A 25,682-nucleotide genomic window follows, 5' to 3' on the forward strand; every position below is an offset into this window, starting at 1 on the left:
TTATAGCATATTTTTTATTAACTTTTTAAGCTGAGAATAATGTACTTGCAATTTTGACTAGTTTGATAACCAGTTTCGGACAACTATTTTTAAAATTATAAGAGTTTAAAAATAAGGGCGGGAGAGGAAGTGCGTGGGGCTAAAAATAATACTCCACCTTCCAGCGTTCCTCCTGCCCTAAACCTGAAACTTCAATAACTTTAAAAATAGTTAACCCTTTGAGTCATAGTGGTATTATATTGAAACCACCTTTTACCGCCATCATCCGCAAAGAGAATGCCCCGGGAATACCGGATTACTTTAATAAGATCATTCATAAATATGGTAAAAAGCAGTGGTGACAAATGGCTACCTTGGGGTACTCCAGATACTACTTTTATAACTGAAGATGTAGAGTTGCCAACTTTGACTTGCTGTAGTCTTTCAGTAAGGTAGGAAGTGAACCAAGATAACATTGGATCACTATCATCAAGAAAATGGAGAAGTTTGTCCAAGACAAGACAACAAGACCGTTCACCGTTCAATCAAGGATTAGAAAGGTTAGGTTTTAGTCGAGTCATACTTGAAGGTATTTATTATTATTATAATTGAAGGTTGATAATCCCGAGGACATTTTTTTGGATTTTTCGGCTTTGGGGATTTCTTATGTTAACAAAGGAACGTTAAGACAATTAAACTGTGTGAAAATACATAGTACAGAACTTTGTTACAATGATGCAATCATTACGAATGAATTATAAAATTTTATTCTATTCTAGTAATTTTTTAAAAAAAAATTATAGCAATTTGGATTTATGTTTAATAAATGTTCTTTTTGTTGCAATTTCTGTACTGTACAAAAACAAGCAGTCTTTTCCACAACATCTGCTGTAACGTACCTAAACAAATGACAAATACTTGTTGATATTATCATGTACTTTTAAATTTTAACATTATAACAACAGTAATATTTTACAAAAACAATTTTTACAGCTCTATATTACATTATTTATGATAAATCTACTTCACGTTACACAAAATTTACAAATAACATATTTTCTTCATATTTCTTCAAAAGCAAAAAATATATTTTATTTTTTTAATCGATAACAAGTGGTTTTTTATGTTTACATAGTATACACCTACTAGGCTATCAGTTCTTAAGTAGTTTTCAAACTGTTTCACAAAACTATTTACACCGAATACCATATATTTTTTTAAACTAACATACCTATTGTACACATAATAGTGTTTAATGGCTAAATATTATTCAATGTTAAAACGGTGTTTCGTACATTACCATACTTAGCGTTATAGCGTTAAACGTTTTGTAGAGATCGAGTAAAGTTGAAACTTCTGTTTAGTTGATCATTTTTTATTCTGTTTGGTTTTTTACTACAGCGCAACAATGCACGCTGTCGTACATCGGTCAATTGTCACATTTTACCTGTGTTGGAATTTGGTCAATGCCCATCCACCTGTATCTACAAACATGGTATCGCTTAATCCAGCGATTCCTTCAGGACGACACGGCGGAAACGACTATTCCAGATTGGGCAATTTTCAACCGTCAGTGGCTATATCAAACGTGACACTCGGTCAGTGTCGAGCACCAGGTTGCGGTGGACTGGTAGTAAACGACAAACTTAGAAAAAAAGTAGATTTTACAATTAAAACCAAACTCAACGCCCAAAAATCAACGGCAGAATTTGATGAGGTGAACGACGATACGACTATTGACAACTTCAATGTGAGTATGGCCTTAATGTGGTTTTACTGTGTCGTGTATAATGCTCTTATACGACATTTATTCCAACACTATATCAAATCGTCGACCACATATCGATTAAACAGCACTTGCTAAACAATTCCATTACGCGCCAAAGTATACTCGACATAACACTGGTGATGAGGTAATGTATTTTTTTTTTGTGTGTTTCGTTTCAAGTACTGGACATTGAAATACTAGGTTCATTATATTTTCTCATAAATACCAACACTCGGACTTGTTATAGATGACAAATAAAAATACATAGTATCGATTAACGCATGTTGTATAATATGACGACGGAATGGAACCAATGTTAGTTGTTTATAATAAAAAAACAAATAAGTGTTTTATTTGTTTTGATTTTATTAAGTTATACATAAAGTACTAACACACATTTAAGGTTAAATACAAGGTGAAAAAAAATAGAATCAGCCCGCAGCCGTTATCTGAACACTTGTTATTACGACGTTTAAAAAATGGGTTTGGCAAGTAGAGTCGGTTGATTTTGAAGTTTTCGATATGTATTTAAAAACATTATTATAATAACAATGTTTAAAAAACATTAAAGCTCTGTAGTGAATGAATTTTACGAGTATGATATACCATTCAGAAGCTCTTCACTGAACTTGCTAAGGTGCAGTGGTGATTAGGTTGACGTATCACACTCCAGAGACTTTATTTGCATAGATAAATATATTTATCTTATTAAAGTAAGTTAAGTAAACAACTTTTATCCATAGTATGAATATAATATCATACTTTGTATTTAAAATTTAAAAAAAAAGTTAAACTATAAAAAAATAATTTATTTTTTGTCAATAAGAAAAAATAAATAAATTTCAATCATTGACCACAAACAAAATATCTTTTATATGATTTTTCATTTTAAATGAAATTACAGAACACAATAACTTGTTTATACATTTTAAATTAGTACTACATTTGAACGGAATATTCTTTAGATTTAATACTAACAATATACGTTGACAAATCCTCAAAAAAGAATTGTTTCTATCAAAAGTAATGAACTTACATATTTGACACTTTAAAAAGTAGAATATTTATTTAAAATATTATTTGTTGTTTACCATTATTGAAGGTAATGGTCATCCGTTTGAAATATTCCGTGTTACTTTAAACGCAAACTATAGTATTCAAAAAACACAGATTTTTTGAGAGAAAAGGAAGAATATTTCCTATTCGTTTGTATACTTAAAATTGGTATTTACTTAGTATTTATTTTTAATAGCTATTAACGTATAATAATTGTTTTTAGGCCATTGAAATGGAAATAAACAGACCGGACAATTCGGAATACTCATATTATAACCTAATGAATTGGGCATATTTTTTTAAAATGGTTAAAATTCAAAATTGTGGCTATTTGCTAAAGTCAGCTGATGATTCTTTTCCGGTAATATTAGTATAAAATATCATTTTTAAAAATATAATTATAAACCGTTTTGTTTAATTTCAAGCATCAAGTTAAGAAATTATTGATGGAAAGAGAGTGGTCACCTAAGCTTGTTGACGATCTTGTTAAAAAATATAATCAAAGCAACTGGCCCCCTGGTATATCAGACGAGGAAATATGTAATGACGAAAAGGAGAGGCTTATAAAAAACTACATCTGTAGACGTATTCCGGGTTTCCTCGAAGACAATCAAGAAGAAGCAGTAATCGTATTAGCTGCTGATAACCCGCATATGCCTGCTGATACGATCGCTGAACCAGGGTTTTTGATGTTTTTAAATCCGGGAGCATTGTATTATACTAATGATGATGAACTCAGAGGTTTAGAAAAATGCTTCGATATTGTAGAAGTTCTTAGATGGGATTTACTGATAACGTCACCTGAAGATTCCCTTCGGGTAATTAATGCATAATAAAAATTTAAAAAAAATTAAAATTAACCGTGGTTTTCATTTGAAAGGACAGCGCTGATCAACAATTGATACGGGAAAATTGGCATCTTAGACATGTGTATTCTATTACTGAAAAATGTAGTCAAAATAGCTGGCCATCTGGTATATCGGGCACACAATTACAAGATGGCGAAAAGATGAGTCTCTTAAAAAATTACATTTGTAGACGTATTCCGAGTGTTCTCAGTGGCAATCAAGAAGAAGCAGTAATCGTGTTCGCTTCTGATAATAAGCATATGCCTGCGGATATGATCGCTCATCCAGGAATGTTGATGGCATTCAAACCGGGAGCATTGTATTCTTTAGGTTTTGATGAATTTAAAAGTGTGCCAGACACCTTGGAATCAGTACAAATTAGTAGATGGGATTTGCTGCTAACGTCGCCTGACAATTATTTATGGGTAATTTTTGCATTAAAAACGAATTTGATTAAAAAAAAAAAATTAACCACTGTTATTGTTTTAAGGACCGCGTCAATTCTCTATTATTTAAAAGAAAAATTCCATATCGACTTACGAGGGCTATTTTAGAAAGATATAGTAAAAAAAACTGGCCACTTGGTACATTGAGTGCACTATTACAATATGACGAAGAAAAGAAGATGCTTTTAAATAAATATGTATGCAGGCGAATTCCAGGTGTTCTCAGTGATAATCAAGAAGAAGCATTCATCGTGTTCGCTACTGATAATACCCATATGCCTGCTGATATGATTGTTGAGCCAGGATTTTTGATGATATTGAATCCGGTAAAGTAATCTATCGACAATTGTGTTGAAAATATTTTGCTATCACCTTTTAGAAATCTTACGTTTTAATAATACAATTTCTAACGGTCAAACAATTTACTAAATACTGTATATTTTATGGTCTTAAACTCTTAAGTCAACTTCCAATCATATATAAAGTAAAAATACATACTTTTTATATGCATTTATCATTTTAAATACATTTGTGGAACACTATACATTTTTATAAATATTCAAATTAGTACTGAATTTGCACCGATATTAATTCTTATTTTTTTCAGTATACATATTGTAATTATATCATAACTTTGATGTACAATTTTATTTTTAATAATAGTCATACATATGTTATATATAGGTTGATAATAATTTTTCTGTCCACTTTTTATTGTTAACGTTTCGTTGTTAGGCTAAACATGTGTTAGAGTTTAATAAGTAATCTAATACGATAAAAAATCAATTAGTTCTTTTAATTTAGGTTGAATGCTTTTTTCTGAAAATATTTTACCAATTTAAATGTTGCATCTTCGATTTTGCTAATTTCTTTACGTGTATTTCTATGACTGAACTACTATAATGCTTATACACCAAAAAACGTAGCATAAGAAACGTTTATAACTTGAATACTTGAAAAAATATTGCAATATTCTTCATAGTAGATAATCTACGAATACAGTTCTGTGGTCACAAGTAAGAAATTGATGCGTGATAACTCCATAACAACATTGATTACCTATTTAAGTTGTAAGGTCACCTAAGGTACGCCTTTGTTTATTACTTATCTCTAAGCAGAGCAAATCACACCGTTAGTCTTCAAAGTACAATAAAAATATATCAAAGATGATCTAGTAATCGGGTAAGTTTAAGAGAATGATATGTGACCACATGACTAAAATTAAAGTATTTAATGAACATAATTTAATTAGCATAAGTTATATTCAGTGGTTGATAAAATTGGCATTTAGTAGCTATAATAACAATAATAACAAAATAATTATGTATTTTGGCAAAATACCCGAATACACGAACGTACCAGAATTGCCTATGCAAAACACCGTGTTACTTAAATCCTAATAAAATTTATTTTAGTACAGTATTACTATCTTGAATTAAAAAAAAAAAATAAACTTTTAACGTTTAAACATCTTGAAAGTTTCTAAATACTGTATATTTTATGGTTTTAATTCAACTTACAATCGCATATAAATTAAAAAAAATAATTTTCTTTATACATTTTTCGTTTTAAATGAAATCGCGGAACATTGAAAATATACATTCAAATGAGTAATACATTTGCACGGAATATGCTTTAAAATTAGTACTAACAATATACGTTAACAAACCCCAATGAAAAAAAAAAATTAAACTCTTTCACCCAAAAATTAAGAATTTACATATTTGACACAAATAGAAGTAATATTACTGATTAATTATTTTATTTATATGTTTGAAATATTCCGTGATACATTAAACACTTTGTATACTATATCAAAATCAAATTTTTTGAGAGAATAAATAGTATTTTTTTTTCATTTGTATACTAAAAATTGGTATTTACTCATTATTCATTTTTGATAATTATTAACGTAAAATTGATATTTTTAGGCAATTGAAATTGAAATAGACAGACCGCAGTTTTCCGATTATTCAATACATGACCTAATGAATTGGGTATATTTTTTCGAAACAGTTAAAATTCAAAATTGTGGTTATTTGCTAACGTCGGCTGATGATTCTTTCCCGGTAATATTAGTATAAAATATAATTTTAAAAATATAAATATTAACCGTTTTGTTTAATTTCAAGCATCAAGTTAAGAATGTATTGGTTAAAAGAAAGTGGTCATCTCAGCTTGTGGACGAACTAGTTGGAAAATATAATCTAAGTACCTGGCCATCTGGTATATCGAGCGAGGAAATATGTAATGACGAAAAGGAAAGACGTATTCAAAATTACAATTGTAGACGTATTCCGGGTTTTCTCAAAGGCAATCGAGAAGAAGCAGTAATCGTGTTAGCTGCTGATAATCTACATATGCCTGCTGATACCATCGCTAAACCAGGATTTCTAATGTTCTTAAAGCCGGGAGCATTGTATTATAATAATGATGATGAATTTAGAGGTGTAGAAAACTGTTTTGATATAGTTGAAGTTCTGAGATGGGATTTATTGATATCTTCTCCTGACGATTCCCTTATGGTAATTTTTGCATTATAAAAATATTAAAAATCAAAAATTACCCATTGTTTTCGTTCAAAGGAAAGCACTGATCGTCAACTGCTACGGAAAAATTGGCCCCGTAGACATGTGGACGCTATTACTGGAAGATATGGTCAATGTAGCTGGCCATCTGGTATATCGGGCACACAATTAAATGATGGCGCAAAGAGGAGTCTTTTAAAAAATTACATTTGTAGACGTATTCCGAGTGTTCTCAGTGGCAATCAAGAAGAAGCAGTAATCGTGTTCGCTTCTGATAATACGCATATGCCTGCTGATATGATCGCTCACCCAGGATTTTTGATGGCATTCAAACCGGGAGCATTGTATTCTTTAGATTATGATGAGTTTAAAAGTGTGCCAGATACCTTGGAACTAGTAGAAGATATTAGATGGGATTTGTTGATAACTTCGCCTAAGGAGTATTTATGGGTAATTTTTGCATTAAAAAAAAAAACGAATTAAAAAAATTAATTGTTGTTTTCGTTTAAGGACCGCGTTGATTATCTACTATGGAAAATAGATTTTCCGTATCGACTTACGAGGGCTATTTTAGAAAGATATAATGTAAAAAGCTGGCCATCTGGTATATCGGGCACACAACTGCAATATAATGAAGAAAAGAAGATGCTTTTAAATAAATATGTATGTAGGCGTATTCCGGGTGTTCTCAGTGATAATCACGAAGAAGCATTCATCGTGTTCGCTTCTGATAATACCCATATGCCTGCTGATATGATTGTTGAGCCAGGATTTTTGATAATATTGAATCCGGTAAAATAATCTATCAGCAATTTTGTGTTGAGAATATTTTGCTATCACTTTTTAAAAATCTTACGTTTTAATAATATAAAAAATTTAAAAGTTACTTAATACTGTATATATTACGGTCTTAAGTCAACTTACATTCAAATATAAAGTAAAAACGTATACTTTTTATATACATTTATCATTTTAAATAAATTTGTGGAACACTTTAAATTTGTATACCTTGTATAACTATGTTTTTTGACCTAAATAAACATTGATTATCTATTAAAGTTTTAAGGTCATATTTGTGCAAGTGTAGTTTCACGGTTAACAAAATTAGCCGACTGGTCTAGATGTTTTCTCGTAACATCCTAACCTAACAAAACTGAGCGTTTACTGTAGATTAGAGTTGTCTATATAGTGAGTGCACATCACACCGTTAGTTTTCAAAGTACAATAAAAATATATCAAAGATGATCTAGTAATCGGTAAGTTTAAGAGTATAAAATGTGACCGCACGACTAAATTTAAAGGATTTAATGATTTATCGACTTATTAACATAAGTTATATTCAGTGGTCGATAAAATTGGCATTCAGCAGCTATAATAACAATAATAAAAAAACACTTATGTATTTTAGCAAAATACCCGATTACACAAACATACCAGAATTGCCTATGCAAAACGCCATATTATTTAAACTCAAATAAAATGTATTTTAGTACAGTAAGACTATCTTGAATTTAAAAAAAAATGAGTCAAGTACGATAATTGGAATGAAAAACCATTTAGCTTCATGAAGACGAAGTGCTTACAATTATGTGTTATATGTTATTAAAACAACGAGTTTTGATTTTTTTCTTAAACTAAATATTATAGTATGTTGACTCTATGCTCATTAAAAAAGAATTGCCAAGAACAACCAAAATATGAATTAAAAATAAATTAATTCGATTCTTACAATTAAAACAATTGTTAGTTTTAGCTGAGTTTTTCTTTATTTTGTTTTTTAGGAATTCAGGTCGGAATCACCTTGTCATGTAACTGTGAAGTAAAAGTTTCAGGTAGATAAGACATAAATTTACCAACTGTGTGTGGTTTTTTTTACAACGAAAATTCCAATTATAAAATAAAACCTAACAAATTACAATGACCAATGCCATTGTATGGTGAAAACTAAAAATGATTCACATTGGTTGTTTTTTATAATTTAATTTTAACTCAAGCTCAATATTGGTATCAAAAAAATATTTACAGTCTTTTAAGCGTGTTAAAAAATTGTACAAGGAATAAGATATAAAAAAAGTACGCTGACCGATCTCAAGTAAACTTCATGAAAAATTCAAATCTGTTTTGGGATTACTTATTGGATCACTGGTTCAGCCTGTGTGATGGACAAAAAATGTACTATTATATTAACTAAAATGGCTTTTACTCATAGACAAAATTATTTAAATTAAAAATAATACCATGAAGCTTATACAAATTAACCGAGAAATTAATTGACATATTCGAAACTGATTAAAACCCCTTTTTTCTTAAATATTGCCTATACAAAACTCCTTAAAAATGGTCGGTATCCAGGGGCCTTAACGCCTCGGTAAGAATCCGATTAACAATACTTTAATAAAAACCTAGTACAGTGAGGTCGGAGCACGGTGGGGAGGGGTAGATCACAGGTTTACAGGAATTTTTAAATCTGAAAGTGATAGAATCACTTTTGAAAAAACGCTTCGATGCAAATTATAAGTAGTTAGTATTTTCAAGCGTAGTGTAAACCAGCAAAGTTAGAAAGTATTAAATTGAGGTGCTGTATTTACAAAATATAAGCATCAAAACATTAATTTGAAAGTGATTTTATTCAATTTTATCACTTTTATTTATAATAATTCCTGTAACCTTTAACCCCTGCGTTCCCTCTATGCTTGGACTCCATTTTCTCTTTCCCTTTGAAATTTTTATATTTAATACATATACATACATACACATAAAAAAATGTTATAAGCAAAAAAAATTTAAATATTCTACTCCTTTAAGCCTAAGCTTGTGTTGGAGTTGAGAGTTGGCATTCAAATAAAATTAATGAAAACTATATAGAAATAAAATAATAAATATACTAATATAATGATAATGAGTGACAAACATTCAATGCGGTTATGATTATCATTGTGAGCTCAATAACTCAGAGAAAAGTCACCTATAAACTCATTTTTTTACATTAACCACCACACACTTAATATTTTTCTTATGATAGGTTGGCATTAGGTTGAAAAATGTTGGCCCAAGATAGTCAACAAAACCCTTTCCAAAAGATTTTTTGGTATATACGATTGGATAGACGAGCAAGTATTATGCCTATACTCTACTGTACTAGTCCTCTCGGATCAAATCACTTCCAAATTAACGCTTTGATGCTTATTTTAAAATACTTTTTTGAAGAACTAATCAAATATAGTTAGCATTAAATCTAAAATTCTGAATTTCACTACTTTCTACACGCTTATGTAATCCTAATCAAAATGAATAATTTTTGTAAATTTTTCTCAATTTGCATTATAAAGTAAAAATATAAACAGATATTGTATCAAAGCGTAGGTTTGAATTGAAAATCTATTAATTTGCCGGTAAACGAAATTGTTTTTGTGTTTTTTGCTGTTGTTGTTGTAATAGTTTTTATTTGTACAAATGTCGCAAATAAGAAAATATAAAAAGAAATATAGTTTTTTGTTCAGTATAAGTCGGTATACTACTATTTTCTTTTATAATATTTTACTTATTATTGTTTTCATGGTTTCGCAGTATTTTTGGTCACTGAAAATGATTTTTCTGTTAGAATGAAAAAAAAACAATTTTACATGTAATAGAATTAGACTAAAATTAAAAAACTACGGTTAAAAAAACAAATAAAGATAATTATTTTTCCGACACTTGTGTGTGGAATTCGAATGGAGGAAGGATAGGTGTAGAGGCTGGTAGAGAACGCTAGCTTATCTGCAACTTCATAACCAAAGATACCTGAATGTCTGGGCACCCAGAGAAGTTGAACTTTTTTACTATCCAGAAATAGGCTATAGATTAGAAATTTAACGAAGAGAATAAGAGAAGAGAGTTTGGAAAAAATGGGGTAGGAGAACAAAGCAGGACGCATGACTTGTTTTCGGAAATAATAAGACAACGGTTGAAGTCAATAGCAAAAAGGTATTGAAGGGAACTAATAATAGCGTAACATTCAGCTGTATAAGAGGAAGCATGAGACATTTTTTTTTCGGAATAAGAGAAATTAAATTTAGGGATAACAAATTTAAAACCTGCTGAATTAGAGGAAACAGAGCCATCGGTATAAATGTGTAAGGAATTAGGTAAGTGGGAAGTCATTAAAAAGACAATTGACTACCTAATGAGTTAGATAGGACCTAGGAAGGAATTTAGGTGAGATAAAAATATCGGGAACATAATGGAGGGCAGACAAAAGAATGTGTAAAGATGTAGAGTGTAGACGAAGACTAGTGTGATAAGACAATTTCTTAAGGAAAGTGAGCGTTGAAGAGACCCAAGACAAAATAGAAAAGAGTTTTAGGTAAGACAAAAGTACGGTGTAGTAGTTATAAATAATAGTTAAATTTTAAAGCTACATAAATAGAATTTAAAGCATCATGAATTAAATATAATAATTGCAGGGCGTTTAAAACACATCGATATCTCAATGTGCTTATAGTGACGTAGCTGCGCCGAGTAGAAAACCGAGTGCATTGGGAATTTAGGTAAAAAAATATTTTCAATAAATTGGAAAGAGATCGCAACAATATTACAACGTCTCATTTTACCCGATTTGGCATCGATGTTGACTTGACATACCTATTGTACACGTGGATGTGTTCAACGGCAATATATTATTACTGTTTGTTTAGTAAATGCCTATACGAGCATATGGTGCGAATTCAATATTAAAACTGTTTTTCGTACATTGCAATATTATAGCGTTATAGCATTATACGTTTTGTAGAAATCGAGTAAAGTTGAAACTTCTGATAATTTTTTATTCGTTTTTTACTGCAGCACAACAATGCACGCTGTCGTACATCGGTCAATCGTCACATTTTACCTGTGGTGGAATTTGGTCAATGCCCATCCACCTGTATCCACAAACATGGTATCGCTAAAGCCACCGATTCCTTCCGGACGACACGGCGGAAACGACTTTTGCAAAATCAGCAATTTGCCACCGTCAGTGGCTATATTAAACAGAAAGTGTCGAATACCCGGATACGGTAGACTAGTAGTGCACGACAAACTTGGAAAAAAAGTCGATTTTACAATAAAAACACAACTCAACGCTCGAAAATCATCCGCAGAATTTGATGAGTCGAACGACGATGTGACTAATAACGATTTCAATGTGAGTATGGATTTAATGTGGTTTTACCATGTCGTGTATAATGCTCTGAAACGACATTAATTCGGCTGTTTGCGAATCGACTTCGTGTCGATTAAACAGCTGTTTTTACTAGACAACTACATTGATCTGTTGTGCTAAATTATACTCGACATTACACTTTTGACGAGGTTATATTCATTTTTTTTTTGTGGTTCGTTTCAAGTACTGGACATTCCTAAGAAGGGTGTAAAGTATCACGAGTACAGCAAACGAATTCGTTACATACAAATGGAAATGAACGAAAATATCTTAATACCTGTAACACTGCTGGGTTTTTTTTTTTTTAGTTTAATAGGGTTTTATAAATTTTTAATACTGGGAAATATGAATTATTAGGTCAATGTTTGCATACATAAATTGTTTATAAGTAAATAATTTGTATGTATAGTAAGTGTATAATATAATACTTTGTGTTTAAAAAAATTAATATTTAAAAGTGTATCCTCACACCGATTTTACACCTGTCGGCAGGTGGTTTACAGTATCCTTTTGGGTCTTTTGGCTAGTGTAAGCAGGTGGTCCGGGCCTGCCGACCCCAACTAGTTAAAGTAAGTGTCGGCTCTTGTGCTTGGGACAACTTAGCATGACCTCAGTTCAGAGCCCGTGAGCCTTCTACCACGAAAAGGTGTGTCCCTCGAAAGGGCAGATATTGTACCTAGGAGATAATTGTGTAAAAAAATAAATAAAATTCACCTGTTGACCTTTAAATTCGAGAAAAACACAAATCTTTTATAAACAATTTTTCATTAAAAAAAAATCGAGGAACACAATAACTTTTTATAAATTTTCAAATGAGTACTGAATTTGCACAGAATATTCTTTCGATTTAGTAGGTAGGTACTAACATTATACGTTAACAAACCCAAAAATAAAATAACCTACTATCCCCCAAATGGGAAAAACTTACATATTTGACACTCACAAATTAGAATATATTGTTTGTAATTGTATTTCTTGTTTACCATTGTTTAAGTTAATGTATAACAATGTATAGCATAAAAAAATGGAATTTTGGAGTAAAAAGAAGACAATAATCTTTGTTTTCGTTTGTATACTTAAAGTTGGTAATTACTGAAAATTTAATTTTTATTTTAACTAACGTACAGTTATTATTTTTAGGCCATTGAAAGAGAAATAGTCAGTTACAGTTCCAAATATTCAATACATGACCTAATGAATTGGGTATTATTTTTTGAAATAGTAAAAATTCAAAATTGTGGTTCATTGCTAAGGTCGGCTGACAACTCCTTTCCGGTACTTTTTGTATAAAAAAACTATTATAAAAAATAAAAATAATAACCGTTGTTTTAATTTCAAGTATCAAGTTAAGAATTTATTGATTAAAAGAGAGTGGTCACCTAAGCTTGTTGACGATCTTGTTGGAAAATATAATCAAAGCAACTGGCCATCTGGTATAACAAACAAGAAAATAAGTAATGACGAAAAGGAGAGACGTATAAAAAACTACAATTGTAGACGTATTCCGGGTTTTCTCAAAAGCAATCGAGAAGAAGCAGTAATCGTGTTAGCTGCTGATAATCTACATATGCCTGCTGATACGATCACTGAACCAGGATTTCTAATGTTCTTAAAGCCGGGAGCATTGTATTATAATAATGATGATGAATTTAGAGGTGTAGAAAACTGCTTTGATATAGTTGAAGTTCTGAGATGGGATTTATTGATATCTTCACCTGACGATTCACTTATGGTAATTTTTTGAATAAAATTAAATTGTAAAAAAAAAACCGTTGTTTTCGTTTAAAGGACAGCGTTGATCATCAATTGATACGGCGAAATTGGCCCCGTAGACATGTGGACGCTATTACTGGAAGATATAGTCAAAAAAGCTGGCCATCTGGTATATCAGGCACACAATTAAATGGTGATGCAAAGAGGAGTCTTTTAAAAAAATACATATGTAGACGTATTCCGAGTGTTCTCAGTGGTAATCAAGAAGAAGCAGTAATCGTGTTCGCTTCTGATAATACGCATATGCCTGCTGATATGATCGCTCATCCAGGAATGTTGATGGCATTCAAACCGGGAGCATTGTATTCTTTAGATTATGATGAGTTTAAAAGTGTGCCAGATACCTTGGAACAAGTAGAAATCATCAATTGGGATTTGTTGATAACCTCTCCTAACGAGTATTTATGGGTAATTTTTGCATAAAAAAAAAAAACTAATTAAAAAAATTAACTGTTGTTTTCGTTTAAGGACCGCGCCGATTCTCTACTATGGAAAATTAGTTTTCCATATCGACTTGCGAGGGCTATTTTAGAAAGATATAATGTAAAAAGCTGGCCATCTGGTATATCGGGCACACAACTGCAATATAATGAAAAAAAGAAGATGCTTTTAAATAAATACATATGTAGGCGAATTCCGGGTGTTCTCAGTGATAATAAAGAAGAAGCAGTAATCGTGTTCGCATCTGATAATACCCATATGCCTGCTGATATGGTTGTTGAGCCAGGATTTTTGATGTTATTCAATCCGGTAAAATTATCTATCAACAATACATATTGTTCAGAATATTTTGCTATCATCTATTATAAATCCTACATTTTAATAATTTAATTTCTAACGCAATAAATAATTCAAAAGTTTCCTAGAACTGTATATTGTATGGTTTAAAGTCAAATTCCTATTAAATATAAAGTAAAAGCACATATATTTTATAATATGAAGGGCACGGTGGAAAACGGGTAGTAGTCCATGTATGAAAATTTTAGAGTATAGCAAAAACAAAGTTCGTGAATTACATAAGATTACTCTCCCTCTTACATAAGAACAAAAAAAAATCACATTAAGTGTTGTTCTACTAAAAAATGTATTTATTTAAACAATTTATTGACATAATAAAAAACAAATTTATTTGATAGCAACTTTTAAAAATTAAATGTGTAACATATTTATTTTTTAATTTTTTTAATTAAGAGGACATCACATACCCGTTATTTTATTCAAAAATCTCGCTTTGTGCAGATTAATTTTACAAAAGCTGTAGTGAAAACTAAGACACCAAATTTTCATATTATATAGACAACAACATTGTCCGTGCTCGACCATGGCCTTTTTTAAAATATTTCAACCAGTTAATGAATAATTAATTAATTAAGAAAGGACTTTTTAGTAGATTTTTAAAAATGATATAGCGTCGGTTGTAATTGGTGTATCGAAAAAATAAAAATGTTGGAGTACAGATAATTTTGTTTTGTGTATTATGTATGAGTTTCTTTCTTCAACTATATATGAAGTCTGAGAAAAATTAATCCGCGTAAAGCAGTTTTGATGGGGAAAAAATTGTAATCTATCCTATAGAAATGACTGTGATAGTCTGACAAAAAAAATTAGCAATCAACAAAGTATCCTCATTACTGTATTAATAGGTATACATGATACTTCAAACTCTAAATTAAGATCTTTCAAAATATTACCTATACTTTACTCTTTAGAAATGGCCGGTGTGGCGTCCTCTTAAGAATATTTTACTAAACATTTTGACTGGTTGATAAGCAGTTTTGGATAACTATAACTGCAGTTTTAAAACTTCAAGTTTAGGGCAGGAAGAAGTATGGATTGTACTTATTTTTTTATCTGAGCGCAATTACCTCCCGTCCTAACTTTTAAACTCATAAATTATTAAAAATAATTTTCCAAAAACTGTTTATAAATTAATCAAATTTTTTTGTAAAACATTCTTAATTTAAAAAGATAAAAAATATATAAGTTACCAGTTAAGTTTCAAAAAGTGCTATCAAAAAAACTATTTTGAGAGGGAAACAGGAACATAATCATTTGTGGAAAATTGAGATCAAGTTATATTTAAATATTATGACAAATAAATGAATTATTAATTAAACCCAGTGAAATATTGAGTGCCCAATAATAAATGAATCCCCTTGTATACGCTACCAAACCAAAAAAAAAAATAAAATTTTTTCTCCCAAAAGAGAAAAATTCATATATATCACACTCTAAAAAGTAGAATAATTTTTTGTAATTGTATTTATTGTTTACCATTGTTCATCCGTTTGAAATATTCTATGTTACATTAAATACAATGTATAGTATACATAAATCTAATTTTTTGAGTGAAAATGAGACTATATAGAATTTTTTTCGTTTGTATACTTCAAATTGGTATTAATCCAGAATTTATTTTTGATTATTTTTAAGGTACAGTTATTATTTTTAGGCCCTTGAGAGGGAAATAATCAAGCACGGTTCCAAATATTCCATACATGACCTAATGAATTGGGTATTATTCTTTGAAAAAGTTAAGATTCAAAATTGTAATTATTTACTAACGTCGGCTGACGTTTCCTTTCCGGTAATTTTTGTAAAAAAAAATGTTTAAAAATAATAATATTAACCGTTGTTTTAATTTTAAGCATCAAGTTAAGGATTTATTGATTAAAAGAGAGTGGTCACCTAAGCTTGTAGACGATATTGTTGGAAAATATAACCAAATCAACTGGCCATCTGGTATAACGAACAAGAAAATAAGTAATGACGAAAAGGAGAGACGTATAAAAAACTACAATTGTAGACGTATTCCGGGTTTCCTCAAAGGCAATCGAGAAGAAGCAGTAATCGTGTTAGCTGCTGATAATCTACATATGCCTGCTGATACGATCACTGAACCAGGATTTCTAATGTTCTTAAAGCCGGGAGCATTGTATTATAATAATGATGATGAATTTGAAGGTGTGGAAAATTTCTTTGATATAGTTGAAGTTCTGAGATGGGATTTATTGATAACATCACCTGACAATTCTCTTATGGTAATTTTGGCATTATAAAAAATATAAAAAATTAAAAATTACCCGTTTTTTTTAATTTAAAGGACAGCGCTGATCACCAATTGATACGGCAAAATTGGCCCCGTAGACACGTGGACGCTATTACTGGAAGATATAGTCAAAAAAGCTGGCCATCTGGTATATCAGGCACACAATTAAATGGTGATGCAAAGAGGAGCCTTTTAATAAAATACATATGTAGACGTATTCCTAGTGTTCTCAGTGGTAATCAAGAAGAAGCAGTAATCGTGTTCGCTTCTGATAATACGCATATGCCTGCTGATATGATCGCTCATCCAGGATTTTTTATGGCATTCAAACCGGGAGCATTGTATTCTTTAGATTTTAATGAGTTTAAAAGTGTGCCAGATACCTTGGAACAAGTAGAAGTTATTAATTGGGATTTGTTGATAACCTCTCCTAACGAGTATTTATGGGTAATTTTTGCATAAAAAACAAACTAATTAAAAAAATTAACTGTTGTTTTCGTTTAAGGACCGCGCCGATTCTCTACTATGGAAAATGAGTTTTCCATATCGACTTGCGAGGGCTCTTTTAGAAAGATATAATGTAAAAAGCTGGCCATCTGGTATATCGGGCACACAACTGCAATATAATGAAGAAACGAAGATGCTTTTAAATAAATATGTTTGTAGGCATATTCCGGGTGTTCTCAGTAATAATCAAGAAGAAGCAGTAATCGTTTTCGCTTCTGATAATACACATATGCCTGCTGATATGATTGTTGAGCCAGGATTTGTGATGATATTCAATCCGATAAAACTATATTTAAACAATTTTGATAGAAATATTGTGTTATCACCTTTTAGATATCTTTAATAATCATAATATATGTAAAATAATAATATATAATAACAATTTCCAACACTACAAACAAACTTAAAAGTTTCTTAATAATTGTATATTGTATGGTTTTAATTCAACTTCCATCAAATATAAAATGAAAACACTTCCATAATTTTAAATTCATTACTTTTTTGTATTATCAAAAAAAAAAAAAAACCTAATTTGTTGTAAGACAAATACTTTATCAGATATCCGAATTAAAAACAAACAGTTTCAAACCTACTCACTGTAAAGATGGATGAGTATGTTTTTTATTATTCTTTTAAATAATAAAGCCATGTACGGTTTCTTATATTATGCGTTTTATTTTTTATCTTAGTGTAAACTCTTTTTGTAAAATTAAAATACAATAGTGTACAATGTGTATTCCGACAAAACATCCAACGTAATTGGTATTCTAAATGTTTTCTTCTTATAAAAATAATACCGTATTATATCATATTTAATATAAAATTATTATAAAGATTATTATTTCATTGTGTTTTATAAATTATAACATACTCGCAAATTCTGCTGATAATGATGTAATTATACTTTTTTGATAATTACATATGAATAAGTCCAAATAAATTGTATTATTGTTATTAAAGTCAATTAATTCTAAAATATATGGTAATGTACTAGATAAACAATGTTTTTACCTATTATGGTTTAAACAAACCGTGTCCAGCAAAAAAACAGACTACTAAAAAGCGCTGAATTGATACTCTATTAATTTGTTTTACTATTGTCTTATTCAATTAGAATTTAAATATTTATGACATTTCTTACAAAACTAGTTTTTTCAAATAAAGTTAATATAATGTACTCTTATATGTTAATCAGATAATAAGGTATGGCTATTATATTAGAAAATGTGTGCTATTACAATTTCTGTTAATTTTTTCAGAACAAATACCTATAGACCATAATTACAGTAACCAAAAAAAAATCCAACTCGATATAATTTAGGGGCCTGTTTATTTTCGATCAAAAACAATGATTGTTTTAAAATTTAACCCTACTGTGAAATGTCTAATCTGGCAATATTTATGAAAACGTTTATACATGTTTAATACTTGTTTGATGAATATTTCGAAGTACTATTTTAATGGTCGTTTTAAATCTTATTGTAAAAATGATTACAAGTTTTTAAAAATTGTCAAGCCCAACATCTTGTAAATATTTTGAATAAAATTAATTGTTTTTGAAAACCAACATTGGAATATTATAAAACATATGTTCAACTATACAGCAGAGCATGAAAGGCTTATAAAATTTTGAAAAAAAATTATATAAACTCGGTATAAATCTACTTTAATAAAATGGATCATTAAAATTAGACTCCCCTTTGATATATTGTTATCATGTGAGTTTACTAATTTTAGCTGTTTCTGTTATATTTTTTTATGAGTATTAAACGTGCTCAATAATTTTCTAGTTATGTTCTACATCTTCGATTTATAAGGGGCCTCAATCGTTCTGAATTTTCCAACTCAATTCACACAACAATACCTGTATTTATTTTTGTGAACTATAAGTAAATGATTAATTATAAAAAAATGTGTACATTTCAATTATGTTTTAAAATAGTACAACAAGCAAAGCTTTGTAAGACAATTTTTATTGAAAATATAAGTTTCCGAATTTAGTGTAAGCGTTTTAATAATTTTGAGAACAACGTATATCAATTACTTTGGAAATGTACATTTAATTAAACAAAAGACATAGCAATCATATATACACGTGTAAGTTATAAATATAAAGCATTTATTTGTAATTCAATATTTTTTCATGTGATTGGGTAATATTAATATTAAGCAATTTGAATGAAATGTTGCGACTAACTTGTAATAATTATTAATGCTGGTATTCGTGTGTGTGAGTCGATAACATTCTACACATCTGTTTAATTTATTATAGAATTTAAAAGCAATTATTGTGTGCAGTATTTATATTACTACTTCAACTTTCAACTAGGGCTCCTAAATGTTAGTTCAGTGTAATTTTGCTAGTCTTAAACCATGTAAAAAAATGATTGACCAAGTAAAATACTATTGCATAATGTTGAAATAGGAAAAAAATGTATTTAACAAAAAAAAATTGTATGTTTACACGGCAGTCGGTATGAAATTACACCTAAAGTTTACATCTGGATCATCTGGGGTTAGGCTTCTTGTCTACCTAGTGTTTCTGTAATGTGTAACGTGCACTTATTGATTTTACAATGTGCGATTATATTTTGTAGGCAATACTCAATGTAATATTTATAAACAATTTACTATAACATACGTATTGTACATTTTTAACGATTACATTTATTAATCGTACGAATCTTAATAAAAAATAATTTTAAATACTTTTCCTCTTATAGGCATAGAGGGTTTATCCGACGTAACGTTCATTAACTAAGCTATAGAAAAACAAATTAAAAATATAAACAATCGAAAGTCGCCTAGTGGTTCTTGCTGGTTTGGTTTATTCCCTTGTTCTCGGGAGCCGTACTCCTGTGCTAGGGAAAAACGTCACGTTTAATTCTTCGTTTCCTTTATAAAAAAAAATAACATAGGACACATCGAGTGGGCTCAGTTTGGAATAGAGCACGTTAGCGTATCTTATGAATCTATCTGTGAGTTTCGCGAATTTATTGTTCCCCAAAAACTCTGTACTCTCAGATTCAGTTGTAACGGATGAATCCGTACTAACTTCATCGGTTTCAAAACTTAGCGGGTCATCGTCTTGTCGCTCTGAACTCGGAGAAACGATCGAGAAATCTTCCTTGATTTCGGACTCTGTGTCTTTTGGGTTATCATGATCGTCGTCTAGTACGCCACGTGCGTGGTCTTCAATTTCATCCATCTGTATCAAATCTTCACGGATTTGTTCTATAGACTGTGGCTTATCATCGACGGCATCAACGTCGTCGTCATCGTCGGTAAGTATTTCATTAAAATTGTCTGAAATATTTCCTTCTACGGGTTTCGTCGCGTTTCGAAAGTATCCCAGTAATTTCAAAAAGATATCGATAATGTATTTTAAGATTCTATATGCCCGTGCAAAGATTTTATTGTTATTAAAATCGTATAGTACATCATTAACATTTGCACCCATCTGTATCAAATCTACACATATGATTTCTTTGGACTGTGGCGTATCTTCGACGTAAAAAGTGGCGTCAACGTCGTTATCTTCGGCGCCTATTTCCTTCATATCGATTGAAATAATTTCTTTCGCAATTTTTGTCATGTATCGAAGTTTTTCCAGAAACTCTCCGTCAAATTCGTTCACATCAGAACACAGCTGAGCGGTAAGACTGAGGAACACTGGGTCGCCATAGTCAGGATACATCATATCCGTGATCCATCTTAGGGGGTCACAAGGCAACTTCCAAATAGACGGGTCCGCAACTTTAATATGTATTTCCTTTACATGGTTTTTGGCTTGACTTAAAGTGCTTTCGAATAATTTCATATGCGTCCAAATGTAGGAATATGCATTTATTTTTATAACGCGCAACACCCGACTATGATATTCAATAAATCTGAATGGCTCATTAATCCACTTGAATGTGTGTACAACGGCTTTAAGTTTGTCTTTTTCGTTTCGCAACAACTTTTTGGATGACCCCCAAACTATAAAATCTTTAAGAAACGGATCGAACAAGTCAGTATCGCGGTAGAGGAATTCGGATAAAACCAAATTGTCAATCCAAAAGTCTCCAAAGATAAAGAAATCTTCTAAGTTGTCGTTAGATTGGTTATCGTATAGCTCTACTATATACTGGACTATATCCATCTTTACAATGGTATCGTAATAAGCTTTCGAATTAGATGGTCTGTCGACGGGGATCGACAAGTAATTGTTAGATTGACAAAGGACAATATGTTGCAATAATTGTTCTATGTGCTGAATGTAAAAGGAATTATTATTACCTGGCAAATAAATGTAGGGCCAGGCAAACTTGGAAAACATCTGAATTAAAATGGTCCATAACCATTTGTGCGCAAGGGTTTTGCTGATATACAAAACGGATAACATCCGTTGCATGATCAAATTTGCGTAATGGTAAAATTTGTAACTTTCAATTGTATTCGAATTGAAATGATTTGTTTTGGCGACGTTTAATATGTAATGCACTATCACGGCATTGACACACTGTAATGCTTCCATTTTTATTTTATACTTTTTTATTGATAACGATTTTATCTGGATGCAATCCAAGTCTCCTTCACATTGATTTTGCAATACACTTTTATCTATGTCATCTAAAATAACGGGGCCTAGGCCATCCGCAGTTTCTACCGTTTCTACCGTTCTGAATTTATTAATAAGATTAAGGAAATCCTCGTCGTAAATGATTTCACTGGAAACCCAATCCGTATTTGTCTGTAACTAAAAAAAAAATGCACTTAAATTAGGATCTTAGTTACAAACTGTAGCTGTCTAAAATTACAATATGTACATTAGAAAGTAATCTCAAGACTCAACTTTATGGTGAGTGTAATCACCGGGTATCAAATCGTTTAGATGACAAATGCTCCTCTTACATTTACAATGTTCATCTTATTTTCTTATTTAACTTATACTAATACAAACAAATAGGGACAGTCATTCACATTCTCTCATACTAAAAATGATTGTACGTAACAAATTAATTTACTGCTTACAAATTGCCTGAATTCGGGTTCCTTTAAAATTATCTACCCTAAGGCCTAAAAGCTATATTTTGTGTGAAAAAAAAGAACAATGTGAAGGTTAAGACTAAATTGAACTAAATGTACTAATGTCCTGTCTCCTGTATCGTTTAACTTCACCTCGAAGAAAGAATAGTTACAGAACTAGAGACAGGCAGGCGGATTTAGTGTTATAATAAACCAGAATGGATTCTAGGATTAACAGATGATCTAGAGAGCTTAGAAGAACTATAAGCGGACATAACATATATAGGTCGAGAAATGGAAAACTCAAATCATGGAACTCATTGGTATGTAAATAAACGAAAGATTGTACTTGCTTGGCTACCACGTTAAGCACGAGATACAATTGGTGTTGCAAGATGATGTTGTTTAAATATGTCGGCAAGTATTAATAATGAAAAAAAAAGGTTAAACAATTTTCGTTAAGCGATTTGACGATAAAAAATTGTCAAAAATTAATTTTTTGCTTATAACTTGAAAAGTATGGATTTTACTTTAAAATGTATATTTATTCAATTTAAATTCCATTAGATAACTATTATTAAAAATATGTTAAAAAAGGCAGAGATTACAATGGTTATACTACATAATGAGAAATGGAGAAAACAATGTCGTTAAGAGAAACATTAGAATGTAAACCACAAGGAAAGAGCCTTCTCGTCACACTCAGAAAAAGAAGAACAATTATTTAGCTTAAGGTAAACTTTTGAATTCCTAACTGATCGAGTATATTGAAAATTATGTCCGTAATTGTATATTACCTTTAATGGATCCAATTCATTTGTTTTTCCCAAAGTGAATGTCATGAAATAGACATTTGTGAAGAGCAAGGCTATAGTCATAATTAAATAAGTCATTCTACATTAAATAACATGAAAATGTTACTATTACAAAATACTTTGAATTTTTCAATAGTTATCTAAAACGCAATATAAACAGAGAAAATATGTTTCTTAGTTAAATTTTACCTTTAAAGTACTGACGCATACGAGAGGTTATGTGCGTATGCAGTTGTAATAATGTTTATTACAGTTTATAATATTTATTGATTTATAGCAAATAAACGAAAAATAGCCAAAACTAAAACAGTACAAAATATACCAATGAAAATATAATTTTTCATTAGAGCTGTGTTATATTTTGACTTATGTGAAATATATTTCAAGTTAAACAAATGCATACAAATGTATTAACCCAGTTTATCATTCGTTTTGAATCCCTACAGATACAAATGGAGATTAACCTAAGATCACTAAATTTATTTATTTTCTTCTTATAATTTTTTTTATTGTTATGTAAATAACAATACGATTATCAATTTCTAAATAGAAAAAATCTAATTACCTCCTCATTCCCACTACGGCTTATGCTTTGTCCCCACTGTACCGGCTTATTAAACAATCATTATATTGTTTTATTAAGTTATTCCCTATAAATATTTAGATTGTCGAAATTCTTCAATAAAAAGAATTTGATGAGCAAGTTTGGTAGCCGTTAAACATTCAATCTGATATCAAAAACTTATATCTAGCCAATCGGGATTTAATTGTTTGACACATAAAGTCATAGTTTCGAGCGCTTTTTGTTTGTTATCTTACAAAGCTAACCTGATATTTGCTAACGATTCTCGAACATCATCTTAGCGCCATCAATCCATTTTCGAGGATCACCTATGTACATTTAGGTCTTGCAAGAAGGTACTTGTAAATTTAGTTACTAACTAAAATGGTTGGTTCAGAGTTTTTTTTACGGCTATTTCCTTTATCTTGTTCACTGTCCTCTAGGTTTTCGCTGAACCGATCCATAAACTAATCAAGGCCGTTAAGTTTGGTGGTGACGTCGGACGATCCACGTAGGGCAAATAGCGAGTGATAAAAAAAATATTAAAAATCTCCAAGAACGCCTGAATGCCTTCAATTTGTGCAATAGCCAAATACACTGAACCTAACGACTTATAACCTATTTCGGTCGTTTCAAAAGACTTCAGTTTCGATTGGTTCGTTTTGATTAAGGCCATCGATAAAGCAAATTGCTTGTACAAATAATACAATAATATATTGTTGATCCGTAATAACACTTGGTAGTTAATCGGGTCAAGATTATCCACGTCTATTTCGTATCTGTATCTCTCAGCGAACTGTCTCATTGTAATATCAATGTTTTCCACCGTGATTGTCATTTGTTGGATTTTCACGGCATCTTCATTTTCGGATTTCATCAATGCCGTCCATTTCAATATACAAAATGAATGTGAGTGTCGGGAAACAACGGACAGTTTGGCTTAATTTCCTAAATGCTGTTTAACGTCACCATTGCGCCTAAGGAGAATCATTACTTTATTTTTAATTAGCTCTTTAGACTTAGAACTCTATTTTTTTGAATTTTTGATTTTTCCGGTTTGGGAATTTCTCACATTAACAAAGGCACGTTAAAGCAATTAAACTGTGCGATAATACCTAGTACAGACTTTTGCTACATTAATACACAATGTAATGTGTATTGTAAGTTAAGTTCTGTTCTAATATTTGGTCATTAATTATAAATATTAATATAATATAATAATAATGTTAATAATTAATTATTATTAATATTTTTATAACCACTGATTCCATGCAGAAAACTATAGCTTATTGGATGTATGTTTAGGTTATCCGCTTATAATGGCCTTTATGTTGAAATTTCTGTATTGTACAAAAGCCAGCAGTATTTTTCCACAATGTCTGGTGTAACGTAAACAAATGACAAATACCTGTTGTTATTATCATAAGCTTCAAGTTAAACATTATAGAGCGGTGATATTTTTGAAAACAGTATTACATTACATTATTTATGATAAATCTACCTCGCGTTAACCACATTTTACAAATAAGAAAACATAATATTATGTGGATTATTTTTTTATCGATAACAAGTTGTTTTTCAAAATGTATTCGGTTCTGTTGTTTTTATTAAATATTTACATAGTAAACATCTATGTCTCTGTGTTTTGGTCGTATTCATACTGTTCCATTAAACCATTTTGAGCCGTGAACTAAACAAACTGGGTTTTTTTATATTTATTTTAGCCATGTCGTTTTGTATAGCGATTTTTTTCCATTACAACTCAGCAGTTAAATGGTTGGTTATACCAAAGTAATAAAATAAATGGACAAGTACATTGACTGAATTCTATATTTTTTTTTTAGAAAAAGGAACAATGTATAAAGTGATGGATGACTCATAATTTTCTAATAAAAATGTTTGAATCCAAAAATTTAATTTTAAAACGATTTGATAACAATATTGTAGGGTTATACAATAACAAGTATATGAACAGCAATGGAATGTTGTACGACTACAACCTATAGACATTATTTTGTAGATAATTAAATGAAAATAAGCAATATTCCAAAACGAATAAGAAACTTACATATTATATAGATTCGACTTGAAGTCGGATACTCCAAATTCGGTTTATTTATTTAAGCTAACATACCTATTGTACACTTGAACGTGCTTTA

At 30.3% G+C, this 25,682-nt stretch overlaps 3 protein-coding genes across 3 annotated transcripts in view; 2 read left to right on the plus strand and 1 right to left on the minus strand.

Annotated features, from left to right (window-relative positions):
- LOC126837517 (uncharacterized) overlaps nucleotides 1-25,682 on the plus strand; it is a 168,662-nt gene that overhangs the window by 100,501 nt on the left and 42,479 nt on the right. The window lies entirely within an intron of this gene.
- On the plus strand, nucleotides 6,469-7,240 carry LOC126837525 (E3 ubiquitin-protein ligase NRDP1-like). Its single transcript, XM_050571470.1, has 3 exons — nucleotides 6,469-6,622; nucleotides 6,683-7,065; nucleotides 7,136-7,240. Exons 1-3 carry the CDS (start codon nucleotides 6,494-6,496, stop codon nucleotides 7,164-7,166), a joined length of 543 nt encoding a protein of 180 aa, XP_050427427.1. The 5' UTR covers nucleotides 6,469-6,493; the 3' UTR covers nucleotides 7,167-7,240.
- LOC126837515 (uncharacterized) lies at nucleotides 19,474-23,144 on the minus strand. Its single transcript, XM_050571444.1, has 2 exons — nucleotides 22,944-23,144; nucleotides 19,474-21,877 (listed from the first exon to the last, which is right to left on the minus strand). Exons 1-2 carry the CDS (start codon nucleotides 23,037-23,039, stop codon nucleotides 19,964-19,966), a joined length of 2,010 nt encoding a protein of 669 aa, XP_050427401.1. The 5' UTR covers nucleotides 23,040-23,144; the 3' UTR covers nucleotides 19,474-19,963.

This window comes from Adelges cooleyi, unplaced genomic scaffold (assembly GCF_023614345.1).
Source record: "Adelges cooleyi isolate 19-005CV unplaced genomic scaffold, UGA_ACOO_1.1 ACOO_flye_CR_arks_rails_tigmint_CR_PRNA_25, whole genome shotgun sequence".
Taxonomy (NCBI): Eukaryota; Metazoa; Arthropoda; class Insecta; order Hemiptera; family Adelgidae; genus Adelges; species Adelges cooleyi.

Coding starts and splice junctions, on each gene's coding strand:
- LOC126837525 (XM_050571470.1), top strand. CDS start 6,494: ATGTTCTTAAAGCCGGGAGCATTGTATTATAATAATGATGATGAATTT. Junction 6,623..6,682: donor CTCCTGACGATTCCCTTATG/GTAATTTTTGCA, acceptor TTTCGTTCAAAG/GAAAGCACTGATCGTCAACT. Junction 7,066..7,135: donor TTGATAACTTCGCCTAAGGA/GTATTTATGGGT, acceptor TTTTCGTTTAAG/GACCGCGTTGATTATCTACT.
- LOC126837515 (XM_050571444.1), bottom strand. CDS start 23,039: ATGACTTATTTAATTATGACTATAGCCTTGCTCTTCACAAATGTCTAT. Junction 21,878..22,943: donor ATGAATTGGATCCATTAAAG/GTAATATACAAT, acceptor TTTTTTTTTTAG/TTACAGACAAATACGGATTG.